The 15,838-nt window shown below is 34.5% G+C and overlaps 2 protein-coding genes across 5 annotated transcripts; one reads left to right on the top strand and one right to left on the bottom strand.

Moving 5' to 3' along the window:
- Positions 1–2,990: 2,990 nt before the first annotated feature.
- Positions 2,991–11,515, bottom strand: LOC122629931. Of its 2 annotated transcripts, none has more exons than XM_043813868.1 (7): positions 11,295–11,515; positions 10,440–10,576; positions 8,060–8,224; positions 7,772–7,888; positions 6,450–6,537; positions 6,134–6,272; positions 2,991–5,861 (listed from the first exon to the last, which is right to left on the bottom strand). In XM_043813868.1, the coding sequence occupies exons 1-7, from the start codon at positions 11,335–11,337 to the stop codon at positions 5,651–5,653; spliced, it is 900 nt and encodes a 299-aa protein (XP_043669803.1). In that variant the 5' UTR covers positions 11,338–11,515; the 3' UTR covers positions 2,991–5,650. The 2 variants fall into 2 exon arrangements, with proteins under 2 accessions (XP_043669803.1, XP_043669802.1); XM_043813867.1 differs by having other exon boundaries at positions 8,060–8,242.
- Positions 11,516–14,136: 2,621 nt separating this feature from the next.
- Positions 14,137–15,838, top strand: LOC122629933 (macro domain-containing protein CT2219-like). Of its 3 annotated transcripts, XM_043813869.1 has the most exons (6): positions 14,139–14,373; positions 14,456–14,579; positions 14,754–15,011; positions 15,089–15,205; positions 15,285–15,493; positions 15,645–15,838. In XM_043813869.1, the coding sequence occupies exons 1-6, from the start codon at positions 14,365–14,367 to the stop codon at positions 15,729–15,731; spliced, it is 804 nt and encodes a 267-aa protein (XP_043669804.1). In that variant the 5' UTR covers positions 14,139–14,364; the 3' UTR covers positions 15,732–15,838. The 3 variants fall into 3 exon arrangements, with proteins under 3 accessions (XP_043669805.1, XP_043669804.1, XP_043669806.1); XM_043813870.1 differs by lacking the exon at positions 14,456–14,579 and having other exon boundaries at positions 14,137–14,427; positions 14,759–15,011; XM_043813871.1 differs by lacking the exon at positions 14,139–14,373 and having other exon boundaries at positions 14,759–15,011.

A 15,838-nucleotide genomic window follows, 5' to 3' on the forward strand; every position in this document is an offset into this window, starting at 1 on the left:
TCGCAGAAATGCTCGTCGATGCTCGCAACGTAACCAAGGAAAATATAGGAGGAAGAGGAGGAGGAGAGATACAGGGTGGAAAAGGGTAGAACTGGGTGGCGTAGAGGGTGAGTGGGTCGTGAGCGTTAGAGGGGGTGGCCTATAATTTATAAACTAGGGGCTGTTTTGGGGTAATTGCAGATAACGATGGGGCGGTCCGGATAACAAGCCGACATGGGAGTCACTGGACACCGTGCCACTCTACCATCCGCCGCGTAACACCATAACGTTAGCGGCCCGTTATATACGGCCGCCCTGTGCAAGTCTTTTACCAGGACGTGCTGTCCAACCATAAGTTATATCACGCGTGACATCGCGACCAGGAAAATAGACTTAATAAACGTCCCCTGTCCTAACGAATCGTCTATTCTTCTTCTTTTTCTTCTTCTTCTAGTTTTTTCTTTTTCTTTTCTTTCTTCTGCTTCTTTCTTTTTTTTTTCTTTTTTTTTTTCTAGAAACTGAAGATAAACTCGTCAGCTAGTTTGACGTTCCGATCTACAGACTTTAGAGAAGTAATCCTATTACCCCGATTGGCTATTGATTTTCGCGAAATAATATTTATGAATAATTCAGTAAGCAAAGAAAAAAAAGTGCAGTTATTAGATTAACAAAGTTTCGATTAAAACGATAGAAGAAGAACTCGTTCCTCGCAACATTTCGTCGCAAACTTGTTTACCGATTTTGTTCGTACTAGCTAAAAAATCGATGACTCTAGTAACCTAAGATTCGAGTTTAGGCGAATTTAATCTCCTCGAAGATACGAGAATGGCGATTTTTCTTCGAACGCTTGGGGACTACCCGCAGGCGCGAGTCGATGGTTTAGTCGTCGATGACAATACGATCAGTCCGTACCAGTCCACATTTACGTTGCTAGAATCTTTTCAATGGATATTACGACAATGAGCCATTGACAGCAATGTCGTAGGAAGGAGAGAGAAAGAAAGAAGGATACCACCGTCTGTATCCCTGTATATATGTGTACGTGTGTATTGCGCAAAAAAGGGCGGAGGGTTCCCTTGGTTGGTTGTTGTATAAGCCTGCTTGACTGTACTTTTCACGCCCTTTTTCTACAACTCCACGCGAAATTATTATGTCGTTTTGAGCTCTCATACTATTACACTACCACTACTACTACTTCTACTACTACTACTACTACTACTACTACTACTACTACTACTACTACTACTACTATTACTAACTCCCACCCTACCTTAAATCGTACCACAGACATCTGCCTTGAAAAACATATCGAACAAACTCGTAAGCACGTTTGATATATAATAAATAAAATCTATCCAGTTATTTGCAATCGAAACTTTAGTCATAGGAAAATGGTGTCGATGATGGTCTTCGTTACAAACTATATATTATTATTTTCACCTAATAATCGTATTATCTTTTTTTTTTTCTTTTTTTTTTTTTTTTTTTCGACAAATAAATATCCACCGTCTTTATCGTTCACATTATTCTCGTCGTTCTGAAATCTTTAAAAGCTTCTAATTCATAGGACTAATTAACGGTGTATAGGTGTATAGGAATGAATTCTAAATGTTGAAATTAAAATTTAACGTAACAAAATATAAAAAGGCAGAGATGGGTGAAGATGAGCGAATGAATTTGTATAACAGCCTTTATTTTTTTTTTCTTTTTTTTTTTTTTTTTTTTTCTTTTTTTAATCGATATCATACAATTTTTGATAGATGTACAATTACGTACCACTTCGATTATTGAAATTAATCAATCGCTTTTTTCTTAATCACCGACTTGTCCATCGACACCCTCCTCCTATCGCCGAGATTCATTTAATTAGTCTCGTTATAGATAGCTCGAAAGACCGAACCCCTTGGGAATTTGTCATTTTCTTTCGTTCACTTATCAAAAACTTCGCAGAAAATAATCACCCTTGTCAATCCCTTGGATCTTTTGTCGTTCGTGAAACTTGTTTTTTTTTTTCTTGATTTTTTTTTCTCTTTGTATTTTTTTTTTTTTTTTTCTTTTTTCTTTTTCTTCTTAGACGAGACGTAACAGCGAGAAGGACGAAGAGAAGAGGGGACTGCAAAATTGCCTAATAATATGTGTTTTGGCTAATGTGTGTGATCTAATATCGTTCGACTATTGACTCGTTTTCATTTGTCGGCTTTCTTTTTCTTCAACGAGCTATAACACGACACGATAACAAAGTGGAAGCCGCAAAGTACAACGGTTAATAATTATTGTTAAATTGATTTCTTCATTTAAATCGCTATTCGTTTACTCGTGTCTCTAATTAATTTTAAGATAAGATTGACTTTTAGCACAAAAATACATTTTTATATAATAACGCCATTGTTCTTGGAGTTAAAATAGCGAGCCGATCCTGTTGCTGTCGAACTTTCCGGAAGTCCTTTCGGTTTTATCATATACATATTTCGTTTCTTCCTTTTCGTATAGTGCCTTTCTCTCTCTCTCTCTCTCTCTCTCTCTCTCTCTCTCTCTCTCTGTTTTTATCTTTTTCTTTTTCTTATTTATTCTGCAATTATCGTATTCTTTGACGCGATCAATGTAAACGATCACGAATTGACGACGGTATATATATATACATATATATATACATATATATATGTATGCATATATCACGATATTCATATAATATATTTACACACGAAGTTTTCTGTAACTTTAATATGCACTTGGAAGACAGAGGTTCATATGTTATATTAATAATATATCGATAATGTAAATATTACATATATATATGGCGTATGTATACGCACGTGTGAAATGCGTGTATATATATAGGTATATATATATATATATATATGAAATACATATACATTATATTTCCACACACACGTACGTACAGGCACATACGCGGTACATTTAAAAACGCCGTATCCGCGTTTACAAATTCATTCCTCAAAATTATTTGCTTCGATCGTTAATCTTGCGACTGTTTTTTTTTTTTTTTTTTTTTATTCTTTTTGGTTTTGTTTTTTGTTTTTTAATTTTTTTTGTTTTCTTCTTTTTTGGGTTATACGCGTCGAGGAAAAAAAATCAAAGTCGGTATACGCTGTAGAAACGTCAAACTTATCTTTATCTCTCTCTCTCTCTCTCTCTCTCTCTCTCTCTCTCTCTCTCTCTCTCTCTCTCTTTCGTTCTTTCTTCTCCTTTTCTACCCTCTTCTTCTTTTTGTTCGTTCTCTTACGTGCGTCTTAACCTCGCATTATTATCTAAAGAAATTTAATAATAATTTAAAACTAACATTATTGATCTCAATTAGGTCTTTCGATATGCGTTATCTTTCGACTATAGATAACGTTCTTTTTGATTTAAAATCTTTAAATTGATGTGAGTTTCGAATCTTTGAATTATCACGATATTGAAACAATTTCGTTCGACGATACGACCAAGCTCGATATTGATATTTCCAAGAATCGATTTTACATGATCGTCCATTCGTTTAATCACGATCCTTTCGCAGATTTTATTATGAAATTGTCGAGCTTCGTTGATCGTTACGATCTACGTATAATATATTTACACGATATGTTACAATATAATTGCGCAGTGTCGTGAGACGAAAATTATACGGAATGGGATATTGATTTTTATCTCCCGTACAATCACTTTTTTTTCTTTTCTCTTTTTTTTTTTTCTTTTTTTTTTTTTTTTTGGTTCTTTTTATACACTTTTCACATTTCCATCATCGACGAGCCGTGTCAAAAAGCAACGACGACAAAAGCGAGCTGCGTCAGATCGCGATTTATGCAAAATTGATTTAAACGTCATAATATTGAAATTATATATACATGTATATTATATAAGATCGGTTTAACTTCATGTGTATTTACAGATATTTCGAGTAAAAACCACATTTACACGTATCGAATAAAAGAGAAAGAAATGGAAAAGAAAATAATATAAAAGAGAGACGAAAAAATATTAAGAAATAAAGAAAAAATAAAGAAAACACAAGATAGAGAGAGAAAAAGAGAGAGATAAAGAGAGAGAAATTTATGAATACAATAGCAATATAAATATTTGCATTAACTTTAAACTAACTATTATACTCGTTTCTCTTTTAAAACTTTAGCTGCCTGAGGGGCTAATTACTTAGTCTTTAACGTATTTAATAATGAAATGAATTAGTAACGATCCGTTATTTTTCTTCTTCATCTTCTTCTTTCTCTTCAACATCTCGCTCACCATTTTCCGATCTATGATATACGTATATATTTATGTATGTATGTATGTAGATATGTATATATTTATAATTAATATTTATGAAGGATATTGAGATAAGGAATATGTCGCGCAACACTGATCACGATTTAAAAAGGAATGACGATATGTGCTGAAGGAATAACACCCTTCTGCGATTTTTTACAAAGTCTATCGTTACAACCATCAGAGTTTGCGAATATGGATTTTATCACTTCAGACGAATGAAACGTACGTAGAGAGAGAGAGAGAGAGAGAGAGAGAGATAGATAGATAGAGAGAGAGAGACAGAAGTAATACTAGTAATTAATAATAATTGATAATAATTGATAACAATAATTGATAATAAATGTACTCTTAATGTCTCGTATACTAATGCGATTAATCGTCGCACGAGTTGATTATCGAAGTCCTTAAAAGGTACAACGAGATATTCCTAAATATATTCGCGAAATATTTTAATCCTATGAAAAGTTTGTATATAGATGATGGCCACTAGCTCATTACGATATGTGATATATAATGATAATTTTAATAAGTGAATATTGAGAGATCGTGCTCGCAACGATAACGTCCTCTCTATCAGAGATTTTGTTTCTCTTATTACATTTGTCTGACAAGTTTTTGGAAAAAGAAATCTCGAATCTCAGATATCTCAGGTACACCGACTCGACCATCATCGCGGACGCTATTCGTCTTTTTTTACCTTTTTTTTTTTTCCCCTTTTTGCAATAGATGTTTAATAAATAGATAACTTTAAAATTTTTTAGTAGGTAACTTTTACTTCTTTTTTCTTTCTTTCTTTCTTTCTTCTTTTCTTCCTTTCAGTTTTTCATTCTCTTTTGTTTATTTTTGTTCTTTTTCTCTTTCTTTCCTTCGATACGTCCGTCTCTAAGATTTTCAAGTGTTAAAGTTCTGTAATATCACAGAACGCTTCGACGATAGAACGTTATTAGAGTCTCTTTCTTTCAAACAGCGAGACCATGAGAACCGATGATTACGAAAGTGGTTCAATACGTTTCTAATTTTATAGATAATGATCGAAATGATATCAAAACAAAAAAAGAAACGTTGGGTAACAAGTTCGAAGTTTGACCACTTTCATAATTACCAGTACGAATCTTGATATTGATATGTCCGATTAAAATTCTTACGGTTTTCTTCGCTTTAAGAATTCGTTAAAAATAAGAAGACGATAAAAGAAAGAAAAAAGAACAAACGAAAAAGGAAAATAAAAGGATAGAAAATAGCGAAGGATCTTTGCTGTCGACTTTAGTTCGGCTAAAGGAGCATTTCCTTTGTTTTTTTTTTTTTTTCATCGATTTTCTTACTCTCTTTTTCTCACTGTCTCTTATTCGTAATCTCTTTGGCATGTCCTCGTGACAGTGTCCTTGATCGAGAGCAAAGAGCTTTACTCCATCGTGTCGTACTTGACCTTCTTCACTTTGAAATATCGATAGGCCGCATAACCGGTGATAGTTAATAGCACAGCAGCAGCCAAAGTTGAACCAACCGCAACTGGTGCGGTCTCGTCTCCGTTTGCTCGTGCACTTAACGCTGCGCAAGAGAACTCAGCGGCGAATTCGTTGTTCTTAAACTTGAACGGTTGAAGCTTCATATTTCTAGAGAACGAACGCACAAATAAATTAACTTTTTATGTGTCCTATAAAAAAGTGAACTTTGTTATCATTTCTCATTTACTCGCCCCGGGTGTTTGTATGAAACGAAAGATATATATATATATATATAAATAAAAAAGAGATTTTAATTAAAGGGAAAAAAATAAATTAATAAAAGGAAATTAAAAAACTTTTAATATGAAAAATAATTAACGTGTAGGTCGGCCATATATATATATATATATATATATATATATATATATATATATATATACCTGAGGATAACACTGGCGGTATGTTTGCCATCGGTTAAATGAATTTCCGTTTCATTGTCACAAGCGTAAGACTTTCCAACGGGTGTTGGGAAAAGCATGGCACTGTGTTTCGAGCCGGTACTCACGCGAACAGTTTTATCTGAAAAATAAAACAACATATAACGGAGTTAAAATCCCTCTCTATCTTCTACCGTTTTCTAATATCACAGCTTTCCATTATATTTTCTTAGTAAGATAAATGGATATCTTGTGTATATCGAACATAAAAGAAAAAAGAAATGTTGAAGAGGTCGAACAAAGTAATAACTCGACTTACTTGGCTGATCTACGAGCTCGAAATGTCGGTCGCTCGAATTGTAGGTCAATTCGATTTTCTCAACGTACCATCGTTCGCCGCCGGGCGTCTGAAAAATAAGTTTTCTCTTTCGTATAGAAAATTCTATCTCTTTTAGAAAAATGAAATCCTTTTCGCAAAGAGATTTTCTTTTCTTTTCTCCTCTCTCTCTCTCTCTCTCTCTCTCTCTCTCTCTCTGTTTTCTTAATAAACTATTTTCAAAACCAACAATAGCAATACGTTATAAGGTTTTTAATTAAAAGTTACGATGTAATATTACTTTTTACTATATGTATATATTATTTGCAAGGAAATTGTTCCAACTATTGTACGACTTTATTTCGTATTTACAAACTTTTTATTGGCACACACACACACATATATATATATATACACGCACGCACATACATATATATATATATATATATATATATATATATATATTCTTATATAGGTACGTACTTCACAAGCGCGAGAATTATTTTCTAAGTATCACTTCGAAAGAGTAGGATTGAAGCTTTTCGACGTGCTTTTTATCAAGATTTTTCAAAAGTCCTCGAATAACAAAGTAGTCGTTACTACGTTTTTAACGAATCACACAATTTTTTTTTATCCACGTAAATCCTATAATAATAACCATTACTGAATTGCATTCGAGAATACGTTAAATAAAGAGGTAATGAAGAGAAAAGAGAGGAGAGGGGGGAACAAGAAAAAAAAAAAAGTCGCGTACCACCTGTAGAATAAAGAAAGAATAAAGGAAAGAGAAAGAAAAAAAACGACGTAGAGGGAATTAACGAATAATACGTCATTTTGTAAACTTCTTATCTGTCGGAAGAACGACGACGATGTTGAAATATAAATAACATGTAAAACGATACACGCTTCTATAAATAATATTCGTCGAAACGACTTTACGTTACGCAACGGATAGAATTCGTACTGGAAATAGAACGCGAGTATCGATCTCCAAGAGGACGAAGAAGCTTGCGTCATTACAATTAAGCACAAAAATGATCAACGTGCTCGTCGTATAATCATTAGCAAGAAGATTCGAAATAATGATTAACGTAAAAAACTTAGTAGTAAGAACGTGTTATACAAAAATTGTTTAACATATATATATATATATATATATATATCTTTTTCTGCCAATAGAAGCATTCGATGACGCGACGACGACGACGTTAAACATTTTATTGAAATTTAAAAAGGATTATTAAAAAAAAAAAAAAAAAAAAAAAGAAAAAGAAAATGAATCGACGAAAAGGACACGCGGCGTTAATAAAGATTCGTGATAATACCTTGGCGAAGCTCCATAGGAGCATAAAAGCGTTCCACTTCAAGGACATCGTTACCGTATTTTCATTGTCGCAATTTCCTGTGACCATTGCATCGTCGGGTACAAATAAATCTGCCACCTGTGAAATGAAGATAAAGAAAATTTTGATAAAGTTTTTCAACGCTTATACTATAATGAAGGATATGTACTATACGTAAGTGTGTCGCGTGACGTCTAGAACGCTTTTATATGATTTATTTAAATAAATAAGAACGAGATTAATGAATGAAAGATAAAGATCAATTCTTACTCGATCTTCGCCTAGAACAGTGCGATATTTTATTGCTATAACAGCGTCTGTTTGCAAGAGGATGCAAGCTTGTCCATTGGCTCCGTTCAAACGATAAATTGGATTTTCTCCGGAAACTGATCTGTGGTGTGTCGTCATCGGTATCGACGTAGTCGACGTCCTCATCTCCAAATTCATTGGGTTCAACACATGGAAAAAATACGACGATATTACGCATTGCAACTTATTACGATTATTAACTATTAAACATTATTATAACGATAGATCGAGCGAAAATTTTATCGATCTGTTGAGATAGAAGAAAAGAAAAAAAAAAAAGAAAAGAGACTAATTCGATTTCACAAAGTCGTTTAAGCATCGTCGTTCGTAACGATTGAAGCAACGAAATAATCAGGATGAAAGTGAAAGGAGAAATTTGAATCGATTCGTTGGAACGTTTATACAACTCACCGGTGATTCCTTTTCCTTATTCGCTAAGTGCTGAAATAATTAATCTTCGTAATCGGATTGAAGATTTTCCATTGTAGAATATAACGAATCTTTCTAGACAAGCGTATGGAATTTTATATGAGGTGTATGAACGATTTAAGTACACACATTGTATCGTGGACGATCAATTATCACGTTGTGTGTTTTAACGTATTGTCAATAGAAATAACACTCGACTTGTCGCTCGTCGCTTTCGTGACCGAGGAAAAGATTGATGAAAGATGTAAATGACTGAAAGGGCTGCTTGATAAAGAAGGTAACTGATCGTGTTCGAGCAATGCACGTTATATGCCATGTTGTAAATATATATATGTATGTGTACGAGGGTGTGTGTACTCGTATTTAAGAATTAAAAATAGATGTTCATTATGAACTGGAGAACACGAAATAATAGTAATAGTAATTAATAAATGCGAACGCTATAAAAGAAAATATCAATTGCTTCTAGTATTATAACTAGATTTTCAATCGATCGTTGCGTGCATATATATATATATATATATATATATATACACACACACACACACACGCACATACATATAATATATATACTTATCTATAGTACATCGGAGTAATTCTCCGATAATAAGAAACGTTTAGTCCCTTCTAGTTCGATTTATTCCAGAGAAATGGAGAAAGAGAAAGAGAAAGAGAGAGAAAGAGAAATTCTTTGAAGTATTACATATTCAAGAAACAATCGCCTTTCGGTGTACCACGAAAGCTTAGTTAAATCTCGTGAATCGCTTTGAGAATCGAAATGAAATCAGTGAGAAACCGGTTCGTGGAATTAGCAGGGAATACCCAAGGAGTATTTGCGGTCTATTTTAATCAGATTTGATTCTTAAGGTAAACGTTCGTGGAAAAACTAACTAAACGATAAGATACGCGACGATATTATCAAACGCGTAGGTGTTTTCTCTTGGAAAAGGGTAAAATCTATACCGATAGAAAAATATATAGGTATTATTGTGTAATAGGTATTATTCGTGTAAACCTACACACACACACACACATATATATATATATATCCTTTGCGAGGAATGGTTAGAATCTAGGAAACCATTTGGGTAAATCAAACGATTATTTCTCGTCACCTTGGAAACGGTTCGATGTCGATTGGTAATAACGTTAAAAAAAAAAGGGAAAAAAAGGAAGGAAAAAGGGTTGAAAAAAAATTCGCTTCAAGTCGTTGACGCATGTACAGGTTGAATATATTATGCAAAATGTAGAAAGAGAGAGAGATTAACTTATTCATGGATGTGCGTGCACAAGTGGAAGAGAGAACGTTGGATAAGTACTTGGTCTGGACTCAGGAGAGAGAGAGAGAGAGAGAGAGAGAGAGAGAGAGAGAGAGAGAGAGAGAGAGAGAAAGAGTGCTAGTAGTACGAGTCAATAATTCAGACCGACAGGACATGCATAATTAGAACAGTGTACCAACTTCGATATACGAAGAAATAACAAAATAAAACGTTTCGTTATTTCTCCTTGTTTCTTCTTCTCTCATTAAAAAATAAATAAATAAATAAATAAATAAATAAATAAAATTCAATAGATCGTCCCTCATTCTATTTCTTATTTCATTTTGCATTTGTCCATGACAAATTTTTTTACAAACATTTCTCGATCCCTCCTCCTAAACTTCATATTATTTTCTTTTTTTATATTCTACACATTATATTCAATTGTTAGATATTTCTTTTCTTTCTTTCTTTCTTTCTTTCTGTTCTTTTTTTTTTTTTTCCAATAACGACGATCGAATTATTTCTCCTTCCGTTCGTAGTCAACGTAATCGTTATCGGTGTCACCTTTGTTACTATTACTTGTACATTAAACATACATTAAAATCGAAGAAGAAGAAAAAAAAAGGAAATCAATCTTACAATATACTTACAACTGGCAATCTAGTTCTCTGAGTTGGCAAGTCGACGATAGTCTTCGGTATCCTACGCGTCGTGTATCTGTGATCTTCCAATTTTATTGGCGATGGGGTTGGTGTGGGAACACTGAACACGTTGCCCAAGACACACCCTACAGGGAATAGAAAGAGAAATTTCATTAAGCAAAATGTAAAAGGACAAGTAGGGGAAAGAGAGTAGAAGGATGGGAGGGAGGGGAGGAGAAGGAAGGTGATAGAGCAAGAGGAGAAGGAGGTGAAGGAGGTGAGGGAGAAGAAAGGAGGAGGACACGCGAGAATGAATTTGCGCGTGACGATGGCTCGTTTTCGGCTTAGGAAGCATAAAATTAAAGCACGTTTCCGTAGTGTGTCGAGGAGAAAGAAAAACATTCGAATAAGTTATCCTTTCAGTTAAAAAAAAAAAAAGAGAGAAAGCGACGAAATATCGTCTGTCGTACAAATATATGAGTACTGTGCGAGAATATTGTATATCTCACGTATAAGGGTTGAATTCGAATTAGTTTCTTTCGAAAAAATTTATCACGAATAGAAAATATTTCTTTAAGAAGGAAAATAGAAAATATTTTGTAGAGAGATAAAAGAAGAAAGAAAGAAATATAAAAATCGAATGTAGTACTAGTTTTCTCTCTCTCTCTCTCTCTCTCTCTCTTTCGTATATCTTTTATAGAAATATATAGAAAAGTAAAAAGTAGAAAGGGAGAGACGATCTTGGGAAAATAATTCTAAAAGAGATTGTAAAAGCTATAGATATAGAAAGAGAGAGAGAGAGAGAGAGAGGGAGGGATTGAGAGGAAAAGAAAGAAAGAAAGAAAGAAAAAGCAGAGAACTCACACAATAGACAGAGTGCTTTGAAGGATTCGCTTCGATGCGCCATGACGACGGACTTCTTTCGATCTTCGTCTTCAAGATTTTTATCCTACGTTGGAAGTAGAAGATAAGGAGGACGAAGAGGAAGAAAAAGAAGAAATAGAAAAAGAAGAAGAGGAAGAGGAAGAAAAAGAAGAGAGAAAAATTTTCAACGTAGACTAACAAGATAAACTAGATAAAGATAGATAGAAACAGAAAGATAGGGAAAGAGAGAGAGAGAGAGAGAGAGAAAGAGAGACAGAGAGAGAGAGAGAGTAAGAGAGTAAGAGAGACAGAGAGAGAGAGAGAGTAAGAAACACGCACGACGAAGAGAGGTAATGACAGAGATAGAGAGATAGATAGATGAATGGATAAATAGACAAATAGATAGAGAAAAAGCGGAGAGAACGAAAAATACGCCCCGTCGTACGTCGCGATCGTACGCGCGAGACGATTACACCGTGTCGACGTTCGCGAAGCTTGTGAAGGAAAACGAGTAAGCTCGGGTGCGGATCGATCGATAGAAGGAGCTTTCAGCATGCGCTGCGCTTTCTCTCTCTCTCTCTCTCTCTCTCTCTCTCTCTCTCTCTCTCTCTCTCTCTCTCTCTCTCTCTCTCTCTCTCTCTCTCTCTCTCTCTCTCTTCCTCTCCTCCCTGTTTCCTCCCTCTCTGTCATTCTCTAGCCCTTTCTCTTTTTCTCTTATACTGGTATCCGGTTATACGGGGTGTATATCAATTGGATAAGCTTATAGAATTCGTACGATCAAATAAAATAATTTTTAATTTGCATATGCTATATAGATATTTAAATGATATATATATACATGTGCGTGCGTGTGTCTGTGTGTGTATGTGTGGGTGTATGTATGATCTATCTATATCATACGTATACATAGATATATATTTATATATATTATTCCGTTGAAGGTTTCTTTCTATATCATCAATCTATATTCGTATATGTATGTATACATCCTAGATACACCCTGTGTACACCCTGTATACACAAAACACGAAAGCTTTTGGATGGTTTCCTCCTCTACGATGTACGCGATAGCAGTGACGTCGTATCGTACTCAGATTTTCATTCATTTTAAGCTGACACATCTCGCGTACATTAAACCTCCGTTGATACTCCATCGTTTTTTTTTTTTTTCAAGAGTCCTTATCGAACGTCCTTATAAAACGTCCTTTATTAATTGCTTTTCACTTGTATTTTCACTCTGCTGTTTCAATTATCGTTACTGGATTCGTCTCTTGAGAATTTTACTATAGGTACTTAAGTATCTTGATAAAAAGAAAGAAAGAACGAAGTAAATAAAGAAAAAAAAAAATTAATAAATAAAGGGAAATGGATATCTAGGTTACATGAAAATATTATGAAAGGGAAAAAGAATAGGATTACGAGAATTAAAGTCATTTTGTCAGACGACATTTCGCCAGAAATTAATTATTAGTCGAAAAGGGAAAGGGTTCGTTGGATTATAGAATAATAGTTGGGATCATTTAAGTTGATTATTTCTGTATAATTTATTATTGAATTAAATTAAATGCTATACGATGGCTCGTACGAGAAGAAGAGAAAAATAAAGCAAACTAACAAATTCCTCTAATATATGACTTTACGTTGATAAATAATTATCTACGTTTTTCGAACGACGCGTGAAAATATTACAGTACTGTGAATGAATATCACGACCCGTTTCATATTTAATATGCAAGGAGAAGAACATGGGTCTATCGTAACAACTTACGCTATTACGAGAAGTATCCCACGCGTCGCATGACTCCTATGACATTGTGTTATTTTGAAAAGACTCCTGATTACGGCAAAAATCAAAGTTTCCACGGAGGTAACTCTTTTTATAATTTTTCAACGCTTACATTCCACTGTAATTTTATATACATATATATACATATGCAATAACAAGTCTTTTTACAAAATTATCAAATTTTCTCTACAAGGGTTATCATTCATTCGCAATCAGGACAAAATTTTTTTTCTTTTTCTAAATCGATTTATTTCTACCGTGACATTATTACAGACATTCTGTTATTTTGTAAATTCTTCAAAAAAAAAAAAAAAAAAAAGAAAGTGAAAAAAAAAGGAATCGAAACGTAGTCACGTACGAGGAAACTAAACGATGGCCAATCTCGTCGTCGGAAAAAAATTGATAACATTTTTTGCAAGTATCTTTTACGAACTAATTTGTTCGAGATGCTCGGTTAGTTCGAAACGTCTCTTTACGTCGGAATTTTAATGACCACTACCCACGTTCGAATTGTCCCACGCATTTAACTCGCAACTACCCTATCGAACGTGATAGCATCGCCCACGATTAAGGGAGAATTCAATTCGTGGAAAATCCGATTTCTTCGATCTAATCTCGCTAATATTTCTAACGAAGTATCAAAGTTCTTCTCGAAGGACTAACGAAAAAGTTGAAAGTAGTACCGTCGAGTCGAATCAGTATTGCTCGTGTTATGTAATCGACCTTTTTTCTTCCATTTTATTTTTTCTTTTTTCTTTTTTCCTAATGGACGATAAAAAAAAAAAAAAAAAGAGAGAGAGAAAAAAAAACACACGGTGGTTTTAATTTCCTCGCCAAGCGCATTATTACATAATCAAGCAAAATTAAAAAATGTCTATAATGTGGCATAAATATGTTATCTAATATTATTCGAGACAATTATCCGTAAAAGGGGTGGTGGTGTTAATCGATGAGTTATCACGAAGCTTCTATAAACGAAAGAGTTTAACATCAGATGTCGCCATGAGTCAAGGTGATTCGTCGATCGGTTGGAAGGACGAACGGCAGATAGCGCTAACAGTCTTAAATGGATGGAAAGGAATAATTAAAAACAGTATAAATTCGCAGTTTTTACCGGTTAGATTTTTTGCGGGATCCTGATATATTTGCGTCGTTAGTAAGGTTCGTTTAATCGTAGAAACGATCGAAGCGTAGTCTTTACATTCGAATTAACCTCATTGATGTAATGTTTATGACTGTCAAAGGTTATTAACGTTTGCTTTTGTGCGAAAGGATCATACATCGATGCTGAAAGTAAGAGATACGACGATGTATCATTGGTGCGTACGTTGCTCCGGACAACCGAAGGTGAAAAATATTTGTATTTTTTTTTTAGACGACAGCTTACACTCGATCTTTATATTCAACGCTAATTCGCTCAGTCGTTCGGTACTTAACGTCGAGGAAAATTATGGCGTCGAGCAATCTTGAAACAAAATTATCTTTCGAAGACGAAAAACGTAAGAAATCGCTTTCTACTATTCTACCTTTAATATCAATATCGCACAAAGTATCCTTCTACGAAGGTCATCTCCTAGTCAATTCATTAGTAAGGATACCGTATACCAATTGTCGTTACCATTGTCGTACTAGGATAGGATAAATGATATATTTATCGTTATGTATTTGATTAGAGAAGTTCTTGAACATGCCGATAGAAGAAAAGAGAAGCTTTTATAAGTCGAATATAAACACCGTGGATGGAATAGCAACGTGGGCAGAATATTGGACTAAAAAGAGAAATAATACCGACGTTAAAGCTTCGAAGGAAGGTCAAAAGGCCGACGAGGAGTTGGCAGGAAAGGTTTCTATTTGGCAAGGAGACATTACCACTCTCGATATTGATGCAATCGTCAATGCGGCTAACTCGCGTCTTATCCCTGGCGGAGGAGGTACGAAAGAATGGGGCTTTGTAGAAAGTACGATAGTACGTTATTCACGATACTTAAGAATATGAAATGTTTCTCAGTCGACGGTGCTATACACAGAAGCGCAGGACCCTATTTGAAAATGGAATGCGCGACGTTAGGGGGATGCCCTGTCGGCAAAGCTAAAATCACAGGAGGATATATGTTGCCAGCTAAATGTGCGTAACATAGATTGTTCTACAGATCTTCTAAACGTATTCGTCCTTTGACAAAACGCTTATAGAAAACGGATTTTAGATGTCATTCAGACGGTCGGTCCGCAAGGAGAGAAGCCGGACAAATTGAGGGAATGCTACGAAAATAGTCTTCTTCTGGCAAAAGAGAATAATTTAAGAACCATTGCATTCCCATGCATATCTACCGGAATTTACGATTATCCTCAAAGACCAGCAGCCGAAGTGGCCATATCCACGGTCAAAAAATTTCTTCTCGACAATAAAAACTCAGTAAGAATCATTTTAGAGTAAATTTATAGCGCGCTTAGATAGACACGACAAGAAAAAACTATCAATTGCAAATGGTTAATGGTTCTGATACGAGTATCTTAGACGCACGTATACGAGGATATAAAATCTAAAGCTCTTCCTATAATTCCAGATGGATCGAGTAATCTTTTGCCTCTTCCTAGACAGCGATAAAGAAATATACGAGGATCTGTTACCAAAATATTTCGGTCCGAACTGAATACGTCCTAGCGGTTAAATTTACATTTAGGAATCGTAAAAGTAGCTAGCGTGGTTGAATAAAATTGTATTTAAATATCTTTAATAGTATTCGCATAAAATTCAAAA

Source organism: Vespula pensylvanica, chromosome 6 (assembly GCF_014466175.1).
Source record: "Vespula pensylvanica isolate Volc-1 chromosome 6, ASM1446617v1, whole genome shotgun sequence".
Lineage (NCBI taxonomy): Eukaryota > Metazoa > Arthropoda > Insecta > Hymenoptera > Vespidae > Vespula > Vespula pensylvanica.

What these genes read in the sequence shown, in the direction of transcription:
- LOC122629931 (XM_043813867.1), bottom strand. Translation starts at nt 11,337, where the DNA reads ATGGCGCATCGAAGCGAATCCTTCAAAGCACTCTGTCTATTGT. An exon ending in CAAAGCACTCTGTCTATTGT is followed by an intron (nt 10,577 to 11,294) that starts GTGAGTTCTCTG and finishes TATTCCCTGTAG; the next exon opens with GGTGTGTCTTGGGCAACGTG. An exon ending in ACCGCCAGTGTTATCCTCAG is followed by an intron (nt 5,862 to 6,133) that starts GTATATATATAT and finishes TTCGTTCTCTAG; the next exon opens with AAATATGAAGCTTCAACCGT.
- LOC122629933 (XM_043813869.1), top strand. An exon ending in ATCTTTCGAAGACGAAAAAC is followed by an intron (nt 14,580 to 14,753) that starts GTAAGAAATCGC and finishes GTATTTGATTAG; the next exon opens with AGAAGTTCTTGAACATGCCG. An exon ending in TCTTATCCCTGGCGGAGGAG is followed by an intron (nt 15,012 to 15,088) that starts GTACGAAAGAAT and finishes AATGTTTCTCAG; the next exon opens with TCGACGGTGCTATACACAGA.